General features: G+C 44.5%; 2 protein-coding genes across 4 annotated transcripts; one reads left to right on the forward strand and one right to left on the reverse strand.

Annotated features, from left to right (window-relative positions):
* Positions 1-2,009: 2,009 nt before the first annotated feature.
* LOC117438940 (CCAAT/enhancer-binding protein gamma-like) lies at positions 2,010-6,120 on the reverse strand. Of its 2 annotated transcripts, none has more exons than XM_034074294.1 (2): positions 5,979-6,120; positions 2,010-3,284 (listed from the first exon to the last, which is right to left on the reverse strand). In XM_034074294.1, exons 1-2 carry the CDS (start codon positions 6,060-6,062, stop codon positions 2,724-2,726), a joined length of 645 nt encoding a protein of 214 aa, XP_033930185.1. In that variant the 5' UTR covers positions 6,063-6,120; the 3' UTR covers positions 2,010-2,723. The 2 variants fall into 2 exon arrangements, with proteins under 2 accessions (XP_033930185.1, XP_033930186.1); XM_034074295.1 differs by having other exon boundaries at positions 5,244-6,033.
* LOC117438941 (CCAAT/enhancer-binding protein gamma-like) lies at positions 5,529-17,003 on the forward strand. Of its 2 annotated transcripts, none has more exons than XM_034074297.1 (2): positions 5,529-5,642; positions 15,729-17,003. In XM_034074297.1, exon 2 carries the CDS (start codon positions 15,837-15,839, stop codon positions 16,287-16,289), a length of 453 nt encoding a protein of 150 aa, XP_033930188.1. In that variant the 5' UTR covers positions 5,529-5,642; positions 15,729-15,836; the 3' UTR covers positions 16,290-17,003. The 2 variants fall into 2 exon arrangements, with proteins under 2 accessions (XP_033930188.1, XP_033930187.1); XM_034074296.1 differs by having other exon boundaries at positions 5,619-5,999.
* The last annotated feature ends 1,986 nt before the right edge of the window (positions 17,004-18,989 follow it).

The raw sequence follows: 18,989 nt of genomic DNA on the forward strand, positions 1-18,989 counted from the left end.
TATTTTTATAGTCCATCAACTAGATGTCTTCAGGTCACCAGCGACTGGCCCTGACTTCCCTCTAACCATCGTCCCAACAGAGAATGAACTTTGATAGAACCAGATGAGTTCTGCAGTAAAGGAATGATCAACATCAGCAGGCAACAATCCAGCACTGCACACAGACTCTCCTGCTACAAAAGACTATTACAAACCTAACATCATGGACCAAATGGACTCAATAGCATTATAGGGATCGGTCCATGTATTAAGAAATGATTTCTTTCTCTCTGTCTGGGTGTATGCAGATGTATATATATATATATATATATATATATGATGGTATATTGAAAATGTGGGATCTGAGCATGACGTGAATGGTATGGAATAAGGGGTGGATAATGTCATGGGTTCAGCAGTAGCTCATGCTCTGCCAGGGAGGAGGGAGAGATAGGGCGCCTGCTCTGGGCTAGTCGGGGAGATATTCCATACCACAGCACGTCCTGCTCGGGGAGGGGACTGGAAGCTGGACAGAAGGGAAGGGGTTAACAATCCGGGCTGGGATCGGAGAGGGAACTGTAAGCTGGCCGGGAGGGGAGGGGTGAACTCTCTCTTCCAGGCTGGCCTCCTGGCGGCGGGTGGTATCGTATTCTCTCTCCCTGTTTGTCTCCTCTAACATTGATTTGTTATTGGTAGCACTAGTGATTTGTGTTATACCTTAATTGCTGGACTGATTTTACCTCAATCTGTGGGAGTTGTATTCCTCCGGCTCTCCTTCCCATCCCTCCGGGAGTGGGAAGGTGAGGGGGGGGGAGGGGAAACAAAGGAGTGTGCAGATTTAGTTTAAACCACGACAGTAGTGTAGGAGGGAAATTAAGACTGTAATAATCCACTAGCCAGACACATATGTTAAATGTAACATGACCATACCATCAATGAAATACTTTAAAATGGAAATAAATTAAGGTTACATCAAAGTTCCAACTTTACTTGTATTGTTTAAATCCTCAGTATAGAACATACCACTTCATTATGGATCATGGCAAAGACTTAGCACTAGCATTATAAATTATAATAGAAATATTACAAGTTATAATAGAAAAACTTTTATCAAAATAAATCAAGACCAAAGATACTCCTTCACACGACTGTATGATGGCTATAGCGATTCCACTGAATCAGTTCTTCAAACTAGGGCCATTTATTTTTAAAACCACTGTAAATATAAGATCCTGGTTGTAAATCTGAGCAGCTGCAAAAGTGGAGATAAATGTCAACAAGCAGTGATCCATACATTCTGGCTGAATAGATGCAACCAAGCCATGTATTTCATTCTCCCCAATACCTGTACCCCAGCAAGAATGCAATTTTGAAGAGCACAGGTTTTTGGTAGCATGTTAAAATGTTAAAATTTTATGAAAACCAAAATCATGTTCTCATAAGGCCCAAGTCAGTGTGTGAGCAATGTGAACAGAGGCTTAAAATTAGGCTTTGTTACTTTTCTGCTTTACCTCTTACACATGATGCTTCAGACCCACTTGCCATTTGGAAGCCAACTGCCTGTATATAATCATCCCAGAATCCTATAATGGTTAGGGTTGGAAAGGACCTTAAGATCATCTAGTTCCAACCCCCTTGCCATGGCCAAGGATGCCTCAACACTAGACCATGTCACCCAAGGCTCTGTCCACAACCTGGCCCTGAACACTGCCAGGGATGGAGCATTTACCACTTCTTTGGGCAACCTCTTCCAGTGCCTCACCACCCTCACAGTAAAGAGCTTCTTCCTTATATCTAACCTGAACTTCCCCTAAGTTTAAGTTTAAAACCCGTTACCCCTTGTCCTATCGCTACAGTCCCTGATGAAGAGTCCCTCTCCAGCATCCCTGTAGGCCCCCTTTAGATATTAGAAGGCTACTATGAGGTCTCCACGCAGCCTTCTCTTTTCCAGGCTGAACAGCCCCAACTTCCTCAGCCTGTCTTCATATGGGAGGTGCTCCAGCCCCCTAATCATCCTCGTGGCCCTCCTCTGGACTTGCTCCAACAGCTCCATGTCCTTCTTGTGTTGAGGATGCCAGAACTGCACACAGTACTCCAAGTGGGGTCTCACGAGAGCAGAGGGGCAAGATCACCTAAATATATAGCTAATTTTCTAGAAAACATCAGTAAGCGTCCCAGCTCATTATTACTACACACCCTTCCCATTAACTATAAGAGGACAGGAAAGACCTAAGTGGTGTGTTATAGGACTTGCTTTACTGATTTAAAGTTGTCCACCACACAGGAAACCAAACACCCTCCACAGCCTTTGCAGTTCGGTAATATGCAAGGGGGAAAACAAAGGTCCTAAATACTCTAAGTTATTTAAAAGACATTTTATCCAATTATGAGTTTCTGATGCTACAGTGAACCATCCTGCTGGATTCCTCCCATTATGCAAACTATAAGAAGGTAAGTAAGCAAACATTTCTGTGAAAATGCTACTTCCCTAATACTAAGCTCCTTGTTGACTATGAATTTAGATCTGCATTTATCAAATACATCTTCTAGAGGAGAAAAATACTTAAAATGAATACCCTAAGCAGTTTCTCATTTAATTGTATCAATTCTTCAGTTTTAAACTTAAAAAGAAGAAAATCACCACAAAATGATGGTTCAAAGAACAGAGTTTTTGCTTGGCTACTGCATGGGCATTGCAGATAAGCTGCATCTTGAGAGTTCATTTCTTAATGTTGCAACAGTGTCTACTGTCCACTGTTTTCTGGATATGTTGTGGTGGTTTCAGTGCCAACAGTTTGCACATTGTCTGCAAGGTTGTGCGCATGCTCAAGGAACAAGTCTTTCAGTACGCTCAGCTCCTTGGTCAGGAGTTTAATTTTTGCCTCTAAACGTTCATTTTCATGTTTTAGCTGGTTGACTTTTTGCAGCGTGTCTTGTGCTTTCTGCTTGCTTTTTAACCGGCTCTTTTTCACTGCCATGTTGTTTCGCTCTCTTCGCTGACGATACTCATTACTGTTTCTATCCACAAAGGAATTTTTCTTTCCCTGTTTACTCGGAGGCACAGCTTTGCCTCCACCACCAGGACTAACAGGCACCAGCTGGGGAACCTGCTGCAAATCACTGGTGTGTGCTTGAGTGTGAATCACACTTACTCCGTTTGCATCTGCAGTGGTGTTCTGTTGGGATGTCTTGCTCATTTGGACAGGCTCTTCTTGGACACAACAGAATTTATTAAGACACTGAAAAAGATTGTTTCTAGAAGGTGTTTCCAACAGGTCTTCGCAGGGATTAAGGGCAAGGTGAACCTAGTAGGAACAAAAAAATAATTAAAGGTGTTAGCTTCAGCTAGAATCTTATACATCACTGGCTTTTAGCATAAGGTACTGATGGTACATCTGGCAATAACACATCACAACTGTGCTGGAAGTGGACAAGCTGCCAACTACATTTCAGAAGCCTCTTGAATGTATTTGGATTGGAAGGGACTGTTACTGAGTCATCTAGTCAAGCTGTTTGCATTGTTCACTGGCTTTACTCTTATTCCAAAGCCATCCCTGACGGATGGGTGTCTAGCCTAGCCTTGAATATCTCCAGTTTCACAACCTCTGTCTTGGCAACAGGTTCCACTGTCTAACTTTTCCTCCAGTTATATAATTTTCAGACTGGACTTTTCCTTCTGCAGCTTAAACCTATTAACAGCCTGACTCCTGAGTAACAGGACAGCCTGCCAAGTTTCCTGATTGCGAAGACAAACAGGAAACCAGCTCTGAGGATCATCATCGCAGTATGAGGTGGCAGACTCAACCTTAGCAGGCATCCCCACGGAGGCAACATTGACCCAGGTGGTATGAGGCTCTGCCTCCCCCACATCGCATGAGGCTCCGGTTTTTATACTGACAAAAAATGCACACTTATTTTGACGCTGGGGGCCAGCCTACATTGGAAGAAGTGGCCAGCAATATCTAGAAAGGTCTCCAAGGGTCAAGACTTTTCTTGGGAGTTCTAAAAGCAGAACTTTCCAAGTAGGGACCAAAGCTGGACTTTCCGGGGAGGAGCCAAAGCGGACAAACAGTACTTTTCTATCATTTTGTGTTTAGCCACGGACCATTATCTATTGTCCCTGACACACCACGGGATTTACATTCTACGTCTATGCGCTAAACTGAGTAACATAGATTGGTACCTTTTCTCTCTGTAACTAAATAAAACATGCTTTGTCATTCTTTGTTTTAGCTCTGTGATCTGGATACTCCCTAATCTGCCAGGGTTTAGCTTTTTTAATATTTGGGAAAATAAACCCACATAAAACAAACAAAAACCCCAAACAAACAAACAAACAAACAAAAACAACAACCAAACCCCAGCTGATTTGTTAGCGTAGGAATAGACACATAACCACCGGAATGGTTATATGAGGTGCTTTATTGCAGCGCTGGGAAACCAGGGGCACGCGCCCAAATCTGGCTTCAACTTCTTCACATTGCGTTCGCAATTTATACATTAAAAGTTTCGCAGTTAATGCATATTCAACATAGGTTGCTACATTAACTAATACATATGCATCAGGGATTCCCTCATTAGTCCATTACAACATCAGCCTCTTCTGATTCTGCGCTTGCGCAGCCCCCTCTGGTGATCGTCCTGATGACGTAAGGAGTCTTCCTCAGATGAAGTAAGAAGTCTTCCTCGCTGTGTCCTTTTCACCTTTCAGGCCTCAACTATTATGTGGATGTCAGCATTCTCTTATCTTCACTTGACTGCTTATGGTATGTCCTTTTGGACATCCAAATTTCCTATTACTAACCATGCATTTATTTCTGTCTAAGCTTTAGCCTCAACATGCTTACACCGCAGTCCTGCATCCTGTCTTTTACCTTATCTTTACAATTTTCACTTCCCCACAGCCGTTCTTATCTAAGTTCCTCAAGGAGCCCCACAGTATATTCTTTCCTATACTCCCTTCACCATATAGAGAACAGCAGTTACAACATTTTTAATATATAAAGACCTTCTATTGATTTACAAACTTTCAAATATATTCACTTCTATCACTCTATAAGATTATTTTTAACATAAATTTTCATCCTTTTCTAACAGATTCATAATGCTTTTTTAATTTGCTGTAATATCTGTTGTCAAGAGAACAGCTACAATTCTTACTTGGTGCCTTTGGTATTACTTCCACCATACCTCTTATCCTCCTAGAGAGACAAACCGCACAGCAGACAGATTGAGATGGTAATACACAGAAAGGTGCTACTTACTAGCCCAGACTAAATTAACAGGTGCCAATCAGTACAGAAACATAACACAGTCTAGTGTGGTGCCCATGGGGCATCATTGGCCAATCCTGTGCAGCTGCTGCCACGCAACCACGCAGCTGGCCCCTGGCCTGGAGGCGGTCAGACCTCCTTCTCCTTCATAGGTGGCCGTGGGATGAACTTCCAACGCTGCCCGCAAGGGGAAGGGATCGGAAAAACACAGGGTTAGTTTCTGCCCCTCAGGCAGATGAGAGCCATGGGGTCTGTAGAGAGACGCCACCAGCTTCCTCGGCCTAGGAGTAGGGGGTGACCGCCCAGTTCCCCACAGGCCGCCAAACCCCAGGCGGACCGGAAGGCCACTTGACTCCTCTTCCTGCCCAATCTCCCGTCGGCGAGGGGAAGGTAACACCGGCAGCGCCACTCTGGGGGGACGCGCGTAGCTCTGCAGTGGGTTTCTTTCTACCCTGCAACAGCACAACTCCATGGGGCAGCCCCAGAACCCCTTAGCCCTCCATGCCCCTAATGGGGCGGGTAGAATTAGTACTGCCCTACGGAACACACACCATCATTCTGTAGCGAGAGGGGAACAGAAACCTTCGCCCTTACAGAGTACCGGTGGCCGGATTGGCCGCGCCAGCTGCCAATCTCGGCGGGCGGAGTGGGAGGTGTTGCAATCGCCCCTCGCTTACGTGCTACACGTAAACGAAAGAGGTTCTGGGTCAGCCTACTGCTAGTTACCGTCCGCTCGTGCCGACACAGGTAAGTGCGACCGCGCAAGGGGCGGTAGGCAGGTGATCTGGAGCAGGATGGGCCGGCCCTCATTCCCCTTCCTTCCTCCGCTGTGTCGCGGTGGATGCCACGTAGGGGAGCGCATGATGCAACTGGTAGCCGGTCTTGCCTCTTCCTCTCCACCGGTGAAGTCACGGCTTAGCAGCACTAAGCATCCCCATATAGGTGGGGGAGGAGGAGTAGTGCTGCCGGAAGGGCGGTGGCACAGCCGCCACCGGCCCGTGGGTGAGGGGAGTGGGGCTGGGCCGGGCCGGGCCGGGCCGGGCCGAGGCGTTTTCGGGTGTCTTTGATAGCGGTGCCAGGTCGTTGTTAGGGTTTGTCGTGGCCGTTACTGAGTGTGCCCGGTCTCGGGAAAGGTCAGCTGAGCGGCGTGTGTAACCCCGCTGGTGCCGTCACTGCGTAAGACCGTGAGGGTCCCGGAGCAGCCCTGGACCGCGACAGAATGTTGTGCTGTAACGATTGGCCTCTGTAGCAGTTCTTAATGGAGTTCTGAATGTCTTGACAAGTCGTTGTGGTTCCCAACAAACTTTTACAGTTCCAGACGCAACTTTCAAAATAGATCTAGTCGAGAATGCCTGGTGTCAGTTTTAGCTCTGACAACTCGGTACTCCCCTCAATAACAGTGGTTATAATGCTCTGAAGAGCAGAGTATAAAACTTCATAATTTGAGAATCTTGAATATAAAGCATTAGATCATCTTTAGAAACAGTTGCTTTCATTACAACTCAAAAGACAGTCACATCGATACCTCCTTGCCTCCTGGCATCTGGGATTGTTTGTGGTTTTGTCATCAATGCTGCCAGCCTGCAATTAAAATATATAGCTCAGATGTTCCGAGCACTTTTTTTAAGGATGTTGGAGTGTATTTTTCTTTTAAGGTATATAGAAAAGACAGATTCTAAGGAAAATATGGGAAAGCAATGTCAGTTATGGCAACAGATTATAGATTTGAACTACCCAGTCTTAAAGTTGTGTAGCCCTCAGTATGTGAGAATTACCATCAACTCTTACTAACTTGCCTGTGAGAGTGGGCAAAAAACCACTTTGGAGTGGGTACTCCCAGTATTCCACAAACATATGGCTGGAGCTTTATGCTGTTGTTCTTTGTACAGAGTCATCTGGATTTAGAGTCGGATCCTACTGGGGTATTCCTGATGAAGTCAGAGACAAGGGATGCTACCTATTGCTGTGCAGATTGGGACCGATTTTACATTAGACAAGACAGCCAAGTAACTGCAGTAGTCATTCTAACTAAAAATCACAATCAACACAGTCACATCTCAGAAAAGGAGCAGAGAAGCACTTTGTGTTGGGGTTTTTTCCCCTTTTTTCTGCCAAATAAAAACAAAAACAAAGGCAAACTTGTTAGCGTAAGAATGCACACATAACCACCAGAATGGTTATATGAGGTGCTTTATTGCAGCGCTGGGAAACCAGGGGCACTCGCCCAAATCTGGCTTCGACCTCATCACATCGCATTCGCAATTTTTACATCAAAAGTTTCGCAATTAATGTATATTAAACCTAAATTGCTACCTTAACTAATACATATGCATCAGGGATTGCCTCATCAGTCTATTACAACATCAGCCTCTTCTGCGCTTGCGTAGTCCCCCTCTGGTGGTTGTCCTGATGAAGTAAGGAGTCTTCCTCAGATGAAGTAAGAAGTCTTCCTCGCTTTGTCCTTTTCACCTGTTTGTTCTTTGGACAGGCCCCGACCATTATGTGGATGCCAGCATTCTCTTGTTTTCACTTGGCTGCCTCTGGTCAGCCTGCATGTTCTGCTTGGATAAGGTCTTACAATACTTTCTTAAATCCACACATGCCTAAATTACAACTAAGGTACAGAACAGCAAAGTTACAACTAAGGTACAAAACGATTAACTAAAGTACAGAACAGCAAAATCAAAGGCCTACTATTTATTTGCAAACATTCAATATAATTATTTCTAACATAAAGTTTCACCTTTTTCTTTAAGAAATTAAAACACATCTTGTTTTTTGCCAAAGCAATTTTTTTTTTTTTTTTTTGAAAGCAAAGATGATAAAAGCCTTGATTTGCTTGGGAGTCTCTGTGGTCTCTGAGGAGCACTGTCAGATAGTAAGAAACATCTCTCTGCCTGATAAGACACCTTTGAGTTACCAGCTATTATGCTGTAGTGGGTGGCCAGTTGGTGGCCCAAGGAGAGAACAAAGCAGTTCTAACTGGTCACTCACTGGAAACACTACCATGTGCTGGGTGGAATCAGCCTAGGGCTGTTGCAGAGCTTAAGGTGATGATCACCTTTATGTGAACAAGATGAGAAAACTCAGTGGTTTTCTGAGGCTGTGCTGGAGCTATCATCCATTCACAGGAAACCAGCCTATCTGCAGTAGGGGAGAGGAGCAGAGCAGCTGTGTTTGTGTGACAAAGTGAGAAATGAACTCCAAGACCCATCTGCCTTCCTGCCCTCATGGCACCTCCCAATTACTCTGTCCTTTACCCCACCCTTTATAAAAGCCCCCCTCTGTGTCTCATACCTGCTGCTTTTAAATCTTGCAGTATTCCTTGAAGGATGCCCCATAGCACCTGTTGCTATCCTTCCCTTTCATTGTTCTGTTGAAGAACTGATAGTTGGTAATAGGGATCCAGCCTCCAAATAACCAAGGGGAAAATTAGTTTCAAGAATCAGCTGTTGCCACTCTTGGGTTATCTGTGATACAGTGCAGTTATTGCTGCTTGCTTTGCATAAATGTTAGTTGGAACTGGGCAGGTATCTATAAAATGTAGACCAACTTTTTCTCGTGGAGTCTGATTATTTTAAATATTAAAGCTTGCACATAATTCTGTGCACGTAGGGTGCTCCCATGCTTAGTTGGCATTGTATCCTGTTACAGGAAAACCATCACACAGGGTGCTTTAGTGTTTGCAGGATTCCCCACCCCCCCAATATTACAGTAAAAATGGATTGCTTCTGTCATATTCTAAAAAGTAGTCACAAGCATGTGCAACTGCATTGAAACATGCCCTTTACCTGCTTATTTATAAGTTACTGAGCTGTGCAGGAAATCTGGAGTCAGGTGTCACAAACAGACTGGTTGCTGCTGGGATGGAGTTGGTTTTGATCCATTCTGGATATATTCCTAGAGCAAAGGTCTACTTGTATGACTATCGATAATATTGTATCTTATTTTCATATGCATAATCCAGTCTCACGATTCTTTAAAGACCTTATCCCTTGAAAAAAAAAATACACAGGTATTCAGCATCTTCAAGTAATTACAGCAAAATATCGTTAGAGGCAAAAATGCTATTGAGGAAATAGAAACTGTTGGAGGCAGAAGGTGTAGAGTAGACTGTTAGGGTAAATGCCCCTGTTGATTACCCACTCAATATGTTTCCTTAACACTTAAAATAACATTTAATAGTTCTCTGCAGCCTTCCACTTAGTGTGAGAACTATTTTGTTGCTGTTTGAATCCCTTCTGTTGTATCTGATTCTTTGTGTGTTAGCTCTGTCTTCATGGGCAATTATTTTCCATCCTAAAATAAAAACTATACAAATACCATGGACTACAACCTACACTTGATTTTTTTTTTTTTTCCTCAGAGCATTCAGTTATTTGCTTCTATTTCCCTTATGGATAACCCTTCACTGGATTTTTTTTTTTTTTTACATTTCAGACTTGCACATTTCTCTTAGAAGTTTACTTCTCGTATATGATGCTACTGCATAGTTTTTTTCCTCTGGTCTCTATCCATGACTTTGAATTCTTCTAGATGAGAAGTCTGTCATTTCCAGTGATTTACCAGACAAGAAAATTAATATGTTTTTATATATATTTTATCAATGGAAATAAATAGGCCCCTCAGGTAAAAACACACCATTCCAGGCTGTGATATATAACATGTTAATGTATTTGAGGGCAAATGCACTGAATTACAACAAAATAGAATCATAGAATCATAGAATAGTTAGGGTTGGAAAGGACCTTAAGATCATCTAGTTCCAACCCCACTGCCATGGGCAGGGACACCTTACACTAAACCATGTCACCCAAGGGTTCGTCCAACCTGGCCCTGAACACGGCCAGGGATGGAGCATTCACAGCCTCCCTGGGCAACCCATTCCAGTACCTCACCACCCTAACAGTAAAGAATTTCTTCCTTATATCCAGTCTAAACCTGTGCTGTTTAAGTTTCAACCCATTACCCCTTGTCCTATCACTACAGTCCCTAATGAAGAGTCCCTCCCCAGCAACCCTGTAGACCCCCTTCAGATACTGGAAGGCTGCTATGAGGTCTCCACGCAGCCTTCTCTTCTCCAGGCTGAACAGCCCCAACTTTCTCAGCCTGTCTTCATACAGGAGGTGCTCCAGTCCCCTGATCATCCTCGTGGCTTTCCTCTGTACTTGTTCTAACAGTACCATGTCCTTTTTATGTTGAGGACACCAGAACTGCACACAGTACTCCAAGTGAGGTCTCACGAGAGCAGAGCAGAGGGGCAGGATCACTTCCTTCGACCTGCTGGTCACGCTTCTTTTGATGCAGCCCAGAATACAGTTGGCTTTCTGGGCTGTGAGTGCACACTGCTGGCTCATGTTCATTTTCTCATTGACTAACACCCCCAAGTCCTTCTCCGCAGGTCTGCCATGAATTTCCTTTTTGCCCAACCTGTAGCTGTGCCTGGGATTGCTCCGACCCAGGTGTAGGACCTTGCACTTGGCATGGTTAAACTTCATGAGGTTGGCATCAGCCCACCTCACAAGCGTGTCAAAGTCCCTCTGAATGTCATTCCTTCCCTCTAGTGTATCAACAGAACCACACAGCTTGGAGGCATTGGCAAACTTGCTGAGGGCGCGCTCAATCCCACTGTCCATGTCACTGACAAAGAAGTTGAACAAGACTGGTCCCAACACCGATCCCTGAGGGACACCACTCGTTACTGGTCTCCAGCCGGACATTGAGCCATTGACCACAACCCTCTGAGTGCGACCATCCAGCCAGTTCTTTATTCACTGAGTGGTCCACCTATCAAATTGATGACACTCCAATTTAGAGACAAGGATGCCATGTGGGACAGTGTCGAATGCTTTGCACAAGTCCAGATAGATGACGTCAACAGCTCTATGCCTCTCCATCAGTTCCTTAGCCCCGTCATAGAAGGCCACCAAATTGGTCAGGCAGGATTTCCCCTTAGTGAAGCCCTGCTGGCTGTCACCAAGCACCTTGTTGCTTTTCATGTGCCCTAGCATGCCATCCAGGAGAATCTGCTCCAAGATTTTGCCAGGCACAGAGGTGAGACTGACTGGTCTGTAATTCCCCAGGTCATCTGTTTTCCCTTTCTTGAAAATGGGAGTTATATTTCCCTTTTTGCAGTCATTGGGAACTTCGCCTGACTGCCATGATTTTTCAAATATGATGGCCAGTGTCATTGCAACTTCGTTCACCAGATACTTCAGGACCCACGGATGGATTTCATCAGGTCCCATGGACTTGTGTGCATTCAGGTTCTTAAGATGGTCTCAAACCAGATCCTTTCGTACAGTGGGCCCAAGATCTAGGTTTTCCCAGTCCCTGCGTCCGCCTTCCAAGACTCGGGTGCTGCGGTCAGAGCCTTTGCCAGTGAAGACTGAGGCAAAGAAGCCATTCAGAACGTCAGCCTTCTCCTAGTCCTGTGTAGCCAGTTCTCCTGAAAGTTTCTGGAGGGGGCCTACATTGTCCCTAGTCTGTTTTTTAGCCGCTACATACCTATAAAATCCCTTCCTCTTATTTTTAACATCCCTTGCCCAGTTTAGCTCCAATTGGGCCTTAGCTTTTTTAACTTGGTTCCTGACTTCCTGGACAACATCCCTGTATTCATCCCAGGCCATCTGTACTTGCTTCCGCCTTTTATAAGCCTCTTTTTTCCTGTGATTTTTTCTCAGCAGCTCCTTATCCATCCTGGCCCTCCTGTTGCACTTCCTTCTAGTTGGGATGCAACACTCCTGAGCTTGTAGCAGGTAATCCTTGAATATTAACCAAGAGTCTTGGGCCCCCGTGCCGTCTAGGGCTATATCCCATGGAACCTTGCTAACCAGGTTCCTGAAGATGCCAAAATCTGCTCTCTTGAAGTCCTGAGGACCTCGAATTCGACCATCTCGTGATCACTGCATCCAAGACTTCCCTGGAGAGTCACATTTCCAACGAGCCCTTCCCTTTTGGTGATCACGAGGTCAAGCATGGCACCTCTCCTCGTTGGCTCCTCTGTTGCTTGCAGAAGGAAGTTGTCTTCCACACAATCAAGAAACCTCCTGGATTGCTTGTGCCAGTGTGTACTGTCCGTCCAACAGATGTCACGGTGGTTGAAGTCCCCCATGAGAACAAGGGCCAACAAGCGAGTCTTTTCCTATTTGTTTGTAGAGTGCTTCATCCACAGGTTCGTCTTGATCAGGTGTCTGTAACATATCCCCACAGTAATGTGTCCCATCACCGATTTCCCCTTAACCCTGACCCACAAACTTTCTGTTAACTTTCTGTTAATTGCTCTCTTCCTCCTTTTGTTTTTTTTTTTTTGTTACTAATTCCCAGCTTCCCTGGTCAACAGCCTCCTTCTTTCTTCCATGAGTTAGAGGGGAAGCTTGAGGCCCCTGTGCTGTTTGAGCCTGGAGCAAGCAGTCTTGCTTCCTCTCAGCTTCCCTGACATCTTGCAGCTTACTGACAGCATCCCGTAGCTCAGCCACCTGCTGGAGGAGGACCTCCATCAGGGAGCAGCGAGCGCAGCCCTGCCCATTCTGCACCTTTCCCTCACAAGACCAGTGCAGGCACTCTCCACACTCCGAGTTCTCTTACTGGCTCTGTCTGGGTGCCTACGCTGGCCACGACTGGGGCAGCCAAGGCAGAGCTCCCAGTCTCTGACCTGCTTGTATGGCGAGTGCTCACCATCCCGCTCGCCTGCCCGCACGAACTGCCACACAACTGCCTCGACCCGCTCTGTTCGCCGCACACCTGGTCACCGCGCTCCTGATTGCCGTGCTCCCTGGGTAGGTTTTTAACCACTCACAGTTTGTGCCACTCCTCCTGGCTCCTCCCCTGGTGAGTCACCTCCTCGCGGGAGCTGAGTTGCCAGCTCTTGGGGAAGTCCTGTTGAGGACTTGAGGCTCCCTTCTCAGTGGCTGTTGTCACTCTGTGGTGAGGCTTCTGGACGCTGATCTCCCCCTGCTCCGCTCCGGTTTTACAGGCGTCCTCTCTGAAGCTACTCCTTTAGTATCTTCTACCCCTGTTCTTTCAATCTGGATGTGTTCAAAACTGGATGGGAAAAGCTCACTGAATATGATTGTATTCCTTATGATCACCAAGCAGATGACATTCACAGAATCACAGAATCCCAAGGGTTGGAAGGGACCTTGAAAGTCCAACCCCCCTGCAAGAGCAGGGAGACCTAGAGTACATCACACAGGAACTTGTCCAGGTGGGCCTTGAATATCTCCAATGTAGGAGACTCCACAACCCCCTGAGCAATCTGTTCCAGTGCTTCACGCAGGAATATACCAGAATTGCATAGTCTGTAATAGAGGTTTTCCGTAATCTTCTTATTGCAAACCTCCCTTCTGTTAATAACCCCTTCATTTTGGTGTTGCAAGAATTGCTTTTCACATTCAGGACTGACCTGCACTAAGACCAAAGTTTTGTTAGAAATTTAAATTTTGCAGAGCTGAGGTTCTAAGAGCTTCAGAAAGAAGGATTGCTGAGTTTTGTTTATCATGAATCTGGCTATATTTAAGAAAAAATTAAATTCATAAAGCTGCAGCATTATGAATACCTCTGTCCAGTTGTTTGAAAAAGCTTACACTTGACAAACATAACATTTCTGAGATTTTCTTCAATCCAGTTTAATAATTTCAATGACAGAAATTTGTCTGTTAATAAGTGATTTGTCAGAGGTAGCCTTTTTGAATAGGTGAAGAGAAAGGAGAGAAAATATTGCTTAGTGGTGACTACTATTTCAGGATTGTACTTCTAATTCTACCACTGACTCCCTGTAGCCTTGGAAAGTTTCTAGTGTTTTTGTTCTAGAAAACACTAAAGAAAGAAGTCATTCTGTTCTAATAGCAAACATCCATTTTATTGTAGAACTGCTGGAGTTCATTTACAGGAAAAATCCATTGCCTTTGTTCTTATGTGCTATGCAGCTGATAAGTCTCACAACAAACTATTTCCAGTTTCTTTCTAGTTCTGCATCTTCTAGTACTATTTCCTGTATTTTTAGTTATCAAAATATTACAGTTGTCCAGCTGTCTAGTTACTCATACTGGTGTTGGAGTTAAAGTCCAGCTGGTAACTCAGAACCACACAGCCATTGGCTTACTACCCGCCCCCCACTCCTGGAGGGATGAGAAGGAGAATCAAAAGAATCAGAGAATCAGAAGAGGCTGATGTTGTAATGGACTAATGAGGGAATCCCTGATGCATATGTATTAGTTAATGTAGCAACCTATGTTGAATATGCATTAACTGCGAAACTTTTAATGTATAAATTGCGAACGCAATGTGAAGAAGTTGAAGCCAGATTTGGGCGCGTGCCCCTGGTTTCCCAGCGCTGCAATAAAGCACCTCATATAACCATTCCGGTGGTTATGTGTCTATTCCTACGCTAACAAATCAGCTGGGGTTTGGTTGTTGTTTTTGTTTGTTTGTTTGGGGTTTTTGTTTGTTTTATGTGGGTTTATTTTCCCAAATATTAAAAAAGCTAAACCCTGGCAGATTAGGGAGTATCCAGATCACAGAGCTAAAACAAAGAATGACAAAGCATGTTTTATTTAGTTACAGAGAGAAAAGGTACCAATCTATGTTACTCAGTTTAGCGCATAGACGTAGAATGTAAATCCCGTGGTGTGTCAGGGACAATAGATAATGGTCCGTGGCTAAACACAAAATGATAGAAAAGTACTGTTTGTCCGCTTTGGCTCCTCCCCGGAGAGTCCTGCTTTGGCTGCTCCCGGAAAGTCCAGCTTTGGTCCCTACTTGGAAAGTTCTGCTTTTAGAACTCCCAAGAAAAGTCTTGACCCTTGGAGACCTTTCTAGATATTGCTGGCCACTTCTTCCAATGTAGGCTGGCCCCCAGCGTCAAAATAAGTGTGCATTTTTTGTCAGTATAAAAACCGGAGCCTCATGCGATGTGGGGGAGGCAGAGCCTCATACCACCTGGGTCAATGTTGCCTCCGTGGGGATGCCTGCTAAGGTTGAGTCTGCCACCTCATACTGCGATGATGATCCTCAGAGCTGGTTTCCTGTTTGTCTTCGCAATCAGGAAACTTGGCAGGCTGTCCTGTTACTCAGGAGTCAGGCTGTTAATAGGTTTAAGCTGCAGAAGGAAAAGTCCAGTCTGAAAATTATATAACTGGAGGAAAAGTTAGACAGTGGAACCTGTTGCCAAGACAGAGGTTGTGAAACTGGAGATATTCAAGGCTAGGCTAGACACCCATCCGTCAGGGATGGCTTTGGAATAAGAGTAAAGCCAGTGAACAATGCAAACAGCTTGACTAGATGACTCAGTAACAGTCCCTTCCAATCCAAATACATTCAAGAGGCTTCTGAAATGTAGTTGGCAGCTTGTCCACTTCCAGCACAGTTGTGATGTGTTATTGCCAGATGTACCATCAGTACCTTATGCTAAAAGCCAGTGATGTATAAGATTCTAGCTGAAGCTAACACCTTTAATTATTTTTTTGTTCCTACTAGGTTCACCTTGCCCTTAATCCCTGCGAAGACCTGTTGGAAACACCTTCTAGAAACAATCTTTTTCAGTGTCTTAATAAATTCTGTTGTGTCCAAGAAGAGCCTGTCCAAATGAGCAAGACATCCCAACAGAACACCACTGCAGATGCAAACGGAGTAAGTGTGATTCACACTCAAGCACACACCAGTGATTTGCAGCAGGTTCCCCAGCTGGTGCCTGTTAGTCCTGGTGGTGGAGGCAAAGCTGTGCCTCCGAGTAAACAGGGAAAGAAAAATTCCTTTGTGGATAGAAACAGTAATGAGTATCGTCAGCGAAGAGAGCGAAACAACATGGCAGTGAAAAAGAGCCGGTTAAAAAGCAAGCAGAAAGCACAAGACACGCTGCAAAAAGTCAACCAGCTAAAACATGAAAATGAACGTTTAGAGGCAAAAATTAAACTCCTGACCAAGGAGCTGAGCGTACTGAAAGACTTGTTCCTTGAGCATGCGCACAACCTTGCAGACAATGTGCAAACTGTTGGCACTGAAACCACCACAACATATCCAGAAAACAGTGGACAGTAGACACTGTTGCAACATTAAGAAATGAACTCTCAAGATGCAGCTTATCTGCAATGCCCATGCAGTAGCCAAGCAAAAACTCTGTTCTTTGAACCATCATTTTGTGGTGATTTTCTTCTTTTTAAGTTTAAAACTGAAGAATTGATACAATTAAATGAGAAACTGCTTAGGGTATTCATTTTAAGTATTTTTCTCCTCTAGAAGATGTATTTGATAAATGCAGATCTAAATTCATAGTCAACAAGGAGCTTAGTATTAGGGAAGTAGCATTTTCACAGAAATGTTTGCTTACTTACCTTCTTATAGTTTGCATAATGGGAGGAATCCAGCAGGATGGTTCACTGTAGCATCAGAAACTCATAATTGGATAAAATGTCTTTTAAATAACTTAGAGTATTTAGGACCTTTGTTTTCCCCCTTGCATATTACCGAACTGCAAAGGCTGTGGAGGGTGTTTGGTTTCCTGTGTGGTGGACAACTTTAAATCAGTAAAGCAAGTCCTATAACACACCACTTAGGTCTTTCCTGTCCTCTTATAGTTAATGGGAAGGGTGTGTAGTAATAATGAGCTGGGACGCTTACTGATGTTTTCTAGAAAATTAGCTATATATTTAGGTGATCTTGCCCCTCTGCTCTCGTGAGACCCCACTTGGAGTACTGTGTGCAGTTCTGGCATCCTCAACACAAGAAGGACATGGAGCTGTTGGAGCAAGTCCAGAGGAGGGCCACGAGGATGATTAGGGGGCTGGAGCACCTCCCATATGAAGACAGGCTGAGGAAGTTGGGGCTGTTCAGCCTGGAAAAGAGAAGGCTGCGTGGAGACCTCATAGTAGCCTTCTAATATCTAAAGGGGGCCTACAGGGATGCTGGAGAGGGACTCTTCATCAGGGACTGTAGCGATAGGACAAGGGGTAACGGGTTTAAACTTAAACTTAGGGGAAGTTCAGGTTAGATATAAGGAAGAAGCTCTTTACTGTGAGGGTGGTGAGGCACTGGAAGAGGTTGCCCAAAGAAGTGGTAAATGCTCCATCCCTGGCAGTGTTCAGGGCCAGGTTGTGGACAGAGCCTTGGGTGACATGGTCTAGTGTTGAGGCATCCTTGGCCATGGCAAGGGGGTTGGAACTAGATGATCTTAAGGTCCTTTCCAACCCTAACCATTATAGGATTCTGGGATGATTATATACAGGCAGTTGGCTTCCAAATGGCAAGTGGGTCTGAAGCATCATGTGTAAGAGGTAAAGCAGAAAAGTAACAAAGCCTAATTTTAAGCCTCTGTTCACATTGCTCACACACTGACTTGGGCCTTATGAGAACATGATTTTGGTTTTCATAAAATTTTAACATTTTAACATGCTACCAAAAACCTGTGCTCTTCAAAATTGCATTCTTGCTGGGGTACAGGTATTGGGGAGAATGAAATACATGGCTTGGTTGCATCTATTCAGCCAGAATGTATGGATCACTGCTTGTTGACATTTATCTCCACTTTTGCAGCTGCTCAGATTTACAACCAGGATCTTATATTTACAGTGGTTTTAAAAATAAATGGCCCTAGTTTGAAGAACTGATTCAGTGGAATCGCTATAGCCATCATACAGTCGTGTGAAGGAGTATCTTTGGTCTTGATTTATTTTGATAAAAGTTTTTCTATTATAACTTGTAATATTTCTATTATAATTTATAATGCTAGTGCTAAGTCTTTGCCATGATCCATAATGAAGTGGTATGTTCTATACTGAGGATTTAAACAATACAAGTAAAGTTGGAACTTTGATGTAACCTTAATTTATTTCCATTTTAAAGTATTTCATTGATGGTATGGTCATGTTACATTTAACATATGTGTCTGGCTAGTGGATTATTACAGTCTTAATTTCCCTCCTACACTACTGTCGTGGTTTAAACTAAATCTGCACACTCCTTTGTTTCCCCTCCCCCCCCCTCACCTTCCCACTCCCGGAGGGATGGGAAGGAGAGCCGGAGGAATACAACTCCCACAGATTGAGGTAAAATCAGTCCAGCAATTAAGGTATAACACAAATCACTAGTGCTACCAATAACAAATCAATGTTAGAGGAGACAAACAGGGAGAGAGAATACGATACCACCCGCCGCCAGGAGGCCAGCCTGGAAGAGAGAGTTCACCCCTCCCCTCCCGGCCAGCTTACAGTTCCCTCTCCGATCCCAGCCCGGATTGTTAACCCCTTCCCTTCTGTCCAGCTTCCAGTCCCCTCCCCGAGCAGGACGTGCTGTGGTATGGAATATCTCCCCGACTAGCCCAGACCAGGCGCCCTATCTCTCCCTCCTCCCTGGCAGAGCATGAGCTACTGCTGAACCCATGACATTATCCACCCCTTATTCCATACCATTCACGTCATGCTCAGATCCCACATTTTCAATATACCATCATATATATATATATATATATATACATCTGCATACACCCAGACAGAGAGAAAGAAATCATTTCTTAATACATGGACCGATCCCTATAATGCTATTGAGTCCATTTGGTCCATGATGTTAGGTTTGTAATAGTCTTTTGTAGCAGGAGAGTCTGTGTGCAGTGCTGGATTGTTGCCTGCTGATGTTGATCATTCCTTTACTGCAGAACTCATCTGGTTCTATCAAAGTTCATTCTCTGTTGGGACGATGGTTAGAGGGAAGTCAGGGCCAGTCGCTGGTGACCTGAAGACATCTAGT

The sequence above is a fragment of the Melopsittacus undulatus genome, unplaced genomic scaffold (genome assembly GCF_012275295.1).
Source record: "Melopsittacus undulatus isolate bMelUnd1 unplaced genomic scaffold, bMelUnd1.mat.Z mat_scaffold_81_arrow_ctg1, whole genome shotgun sequence".
In the NCBI taxonomy this organism is placed as follows: Eukaryota; Metazoa; Chordata; class Aves; order Psittaciformes; family Psittaculidae; genus Melopsittacus; species Melopsittacus undulatus.

Coding starts and splice junctions, on each gene's coding strand:
- LOC117438940 (XM_034074294.1), bottom strand. CDS start 6,062: ATGAGGGCCGGCCCATCCTGCTCCAGATCACCTGCCTACCGCCCCTTG. Junction 3,285..5,978: donor TGTGTCGGCACGAGCGGACG/GTAACTAGCAGT, acceptor TGTTCCTACTAG/GTTCACCTTGCCCTTAATCC.
- LOC117438941 (XM_034074297.1), top strand. CDS start 15,837: ATGAGCAAGACATCCCAACAGAACACCACTGCAGATGCAAACGGAGTA.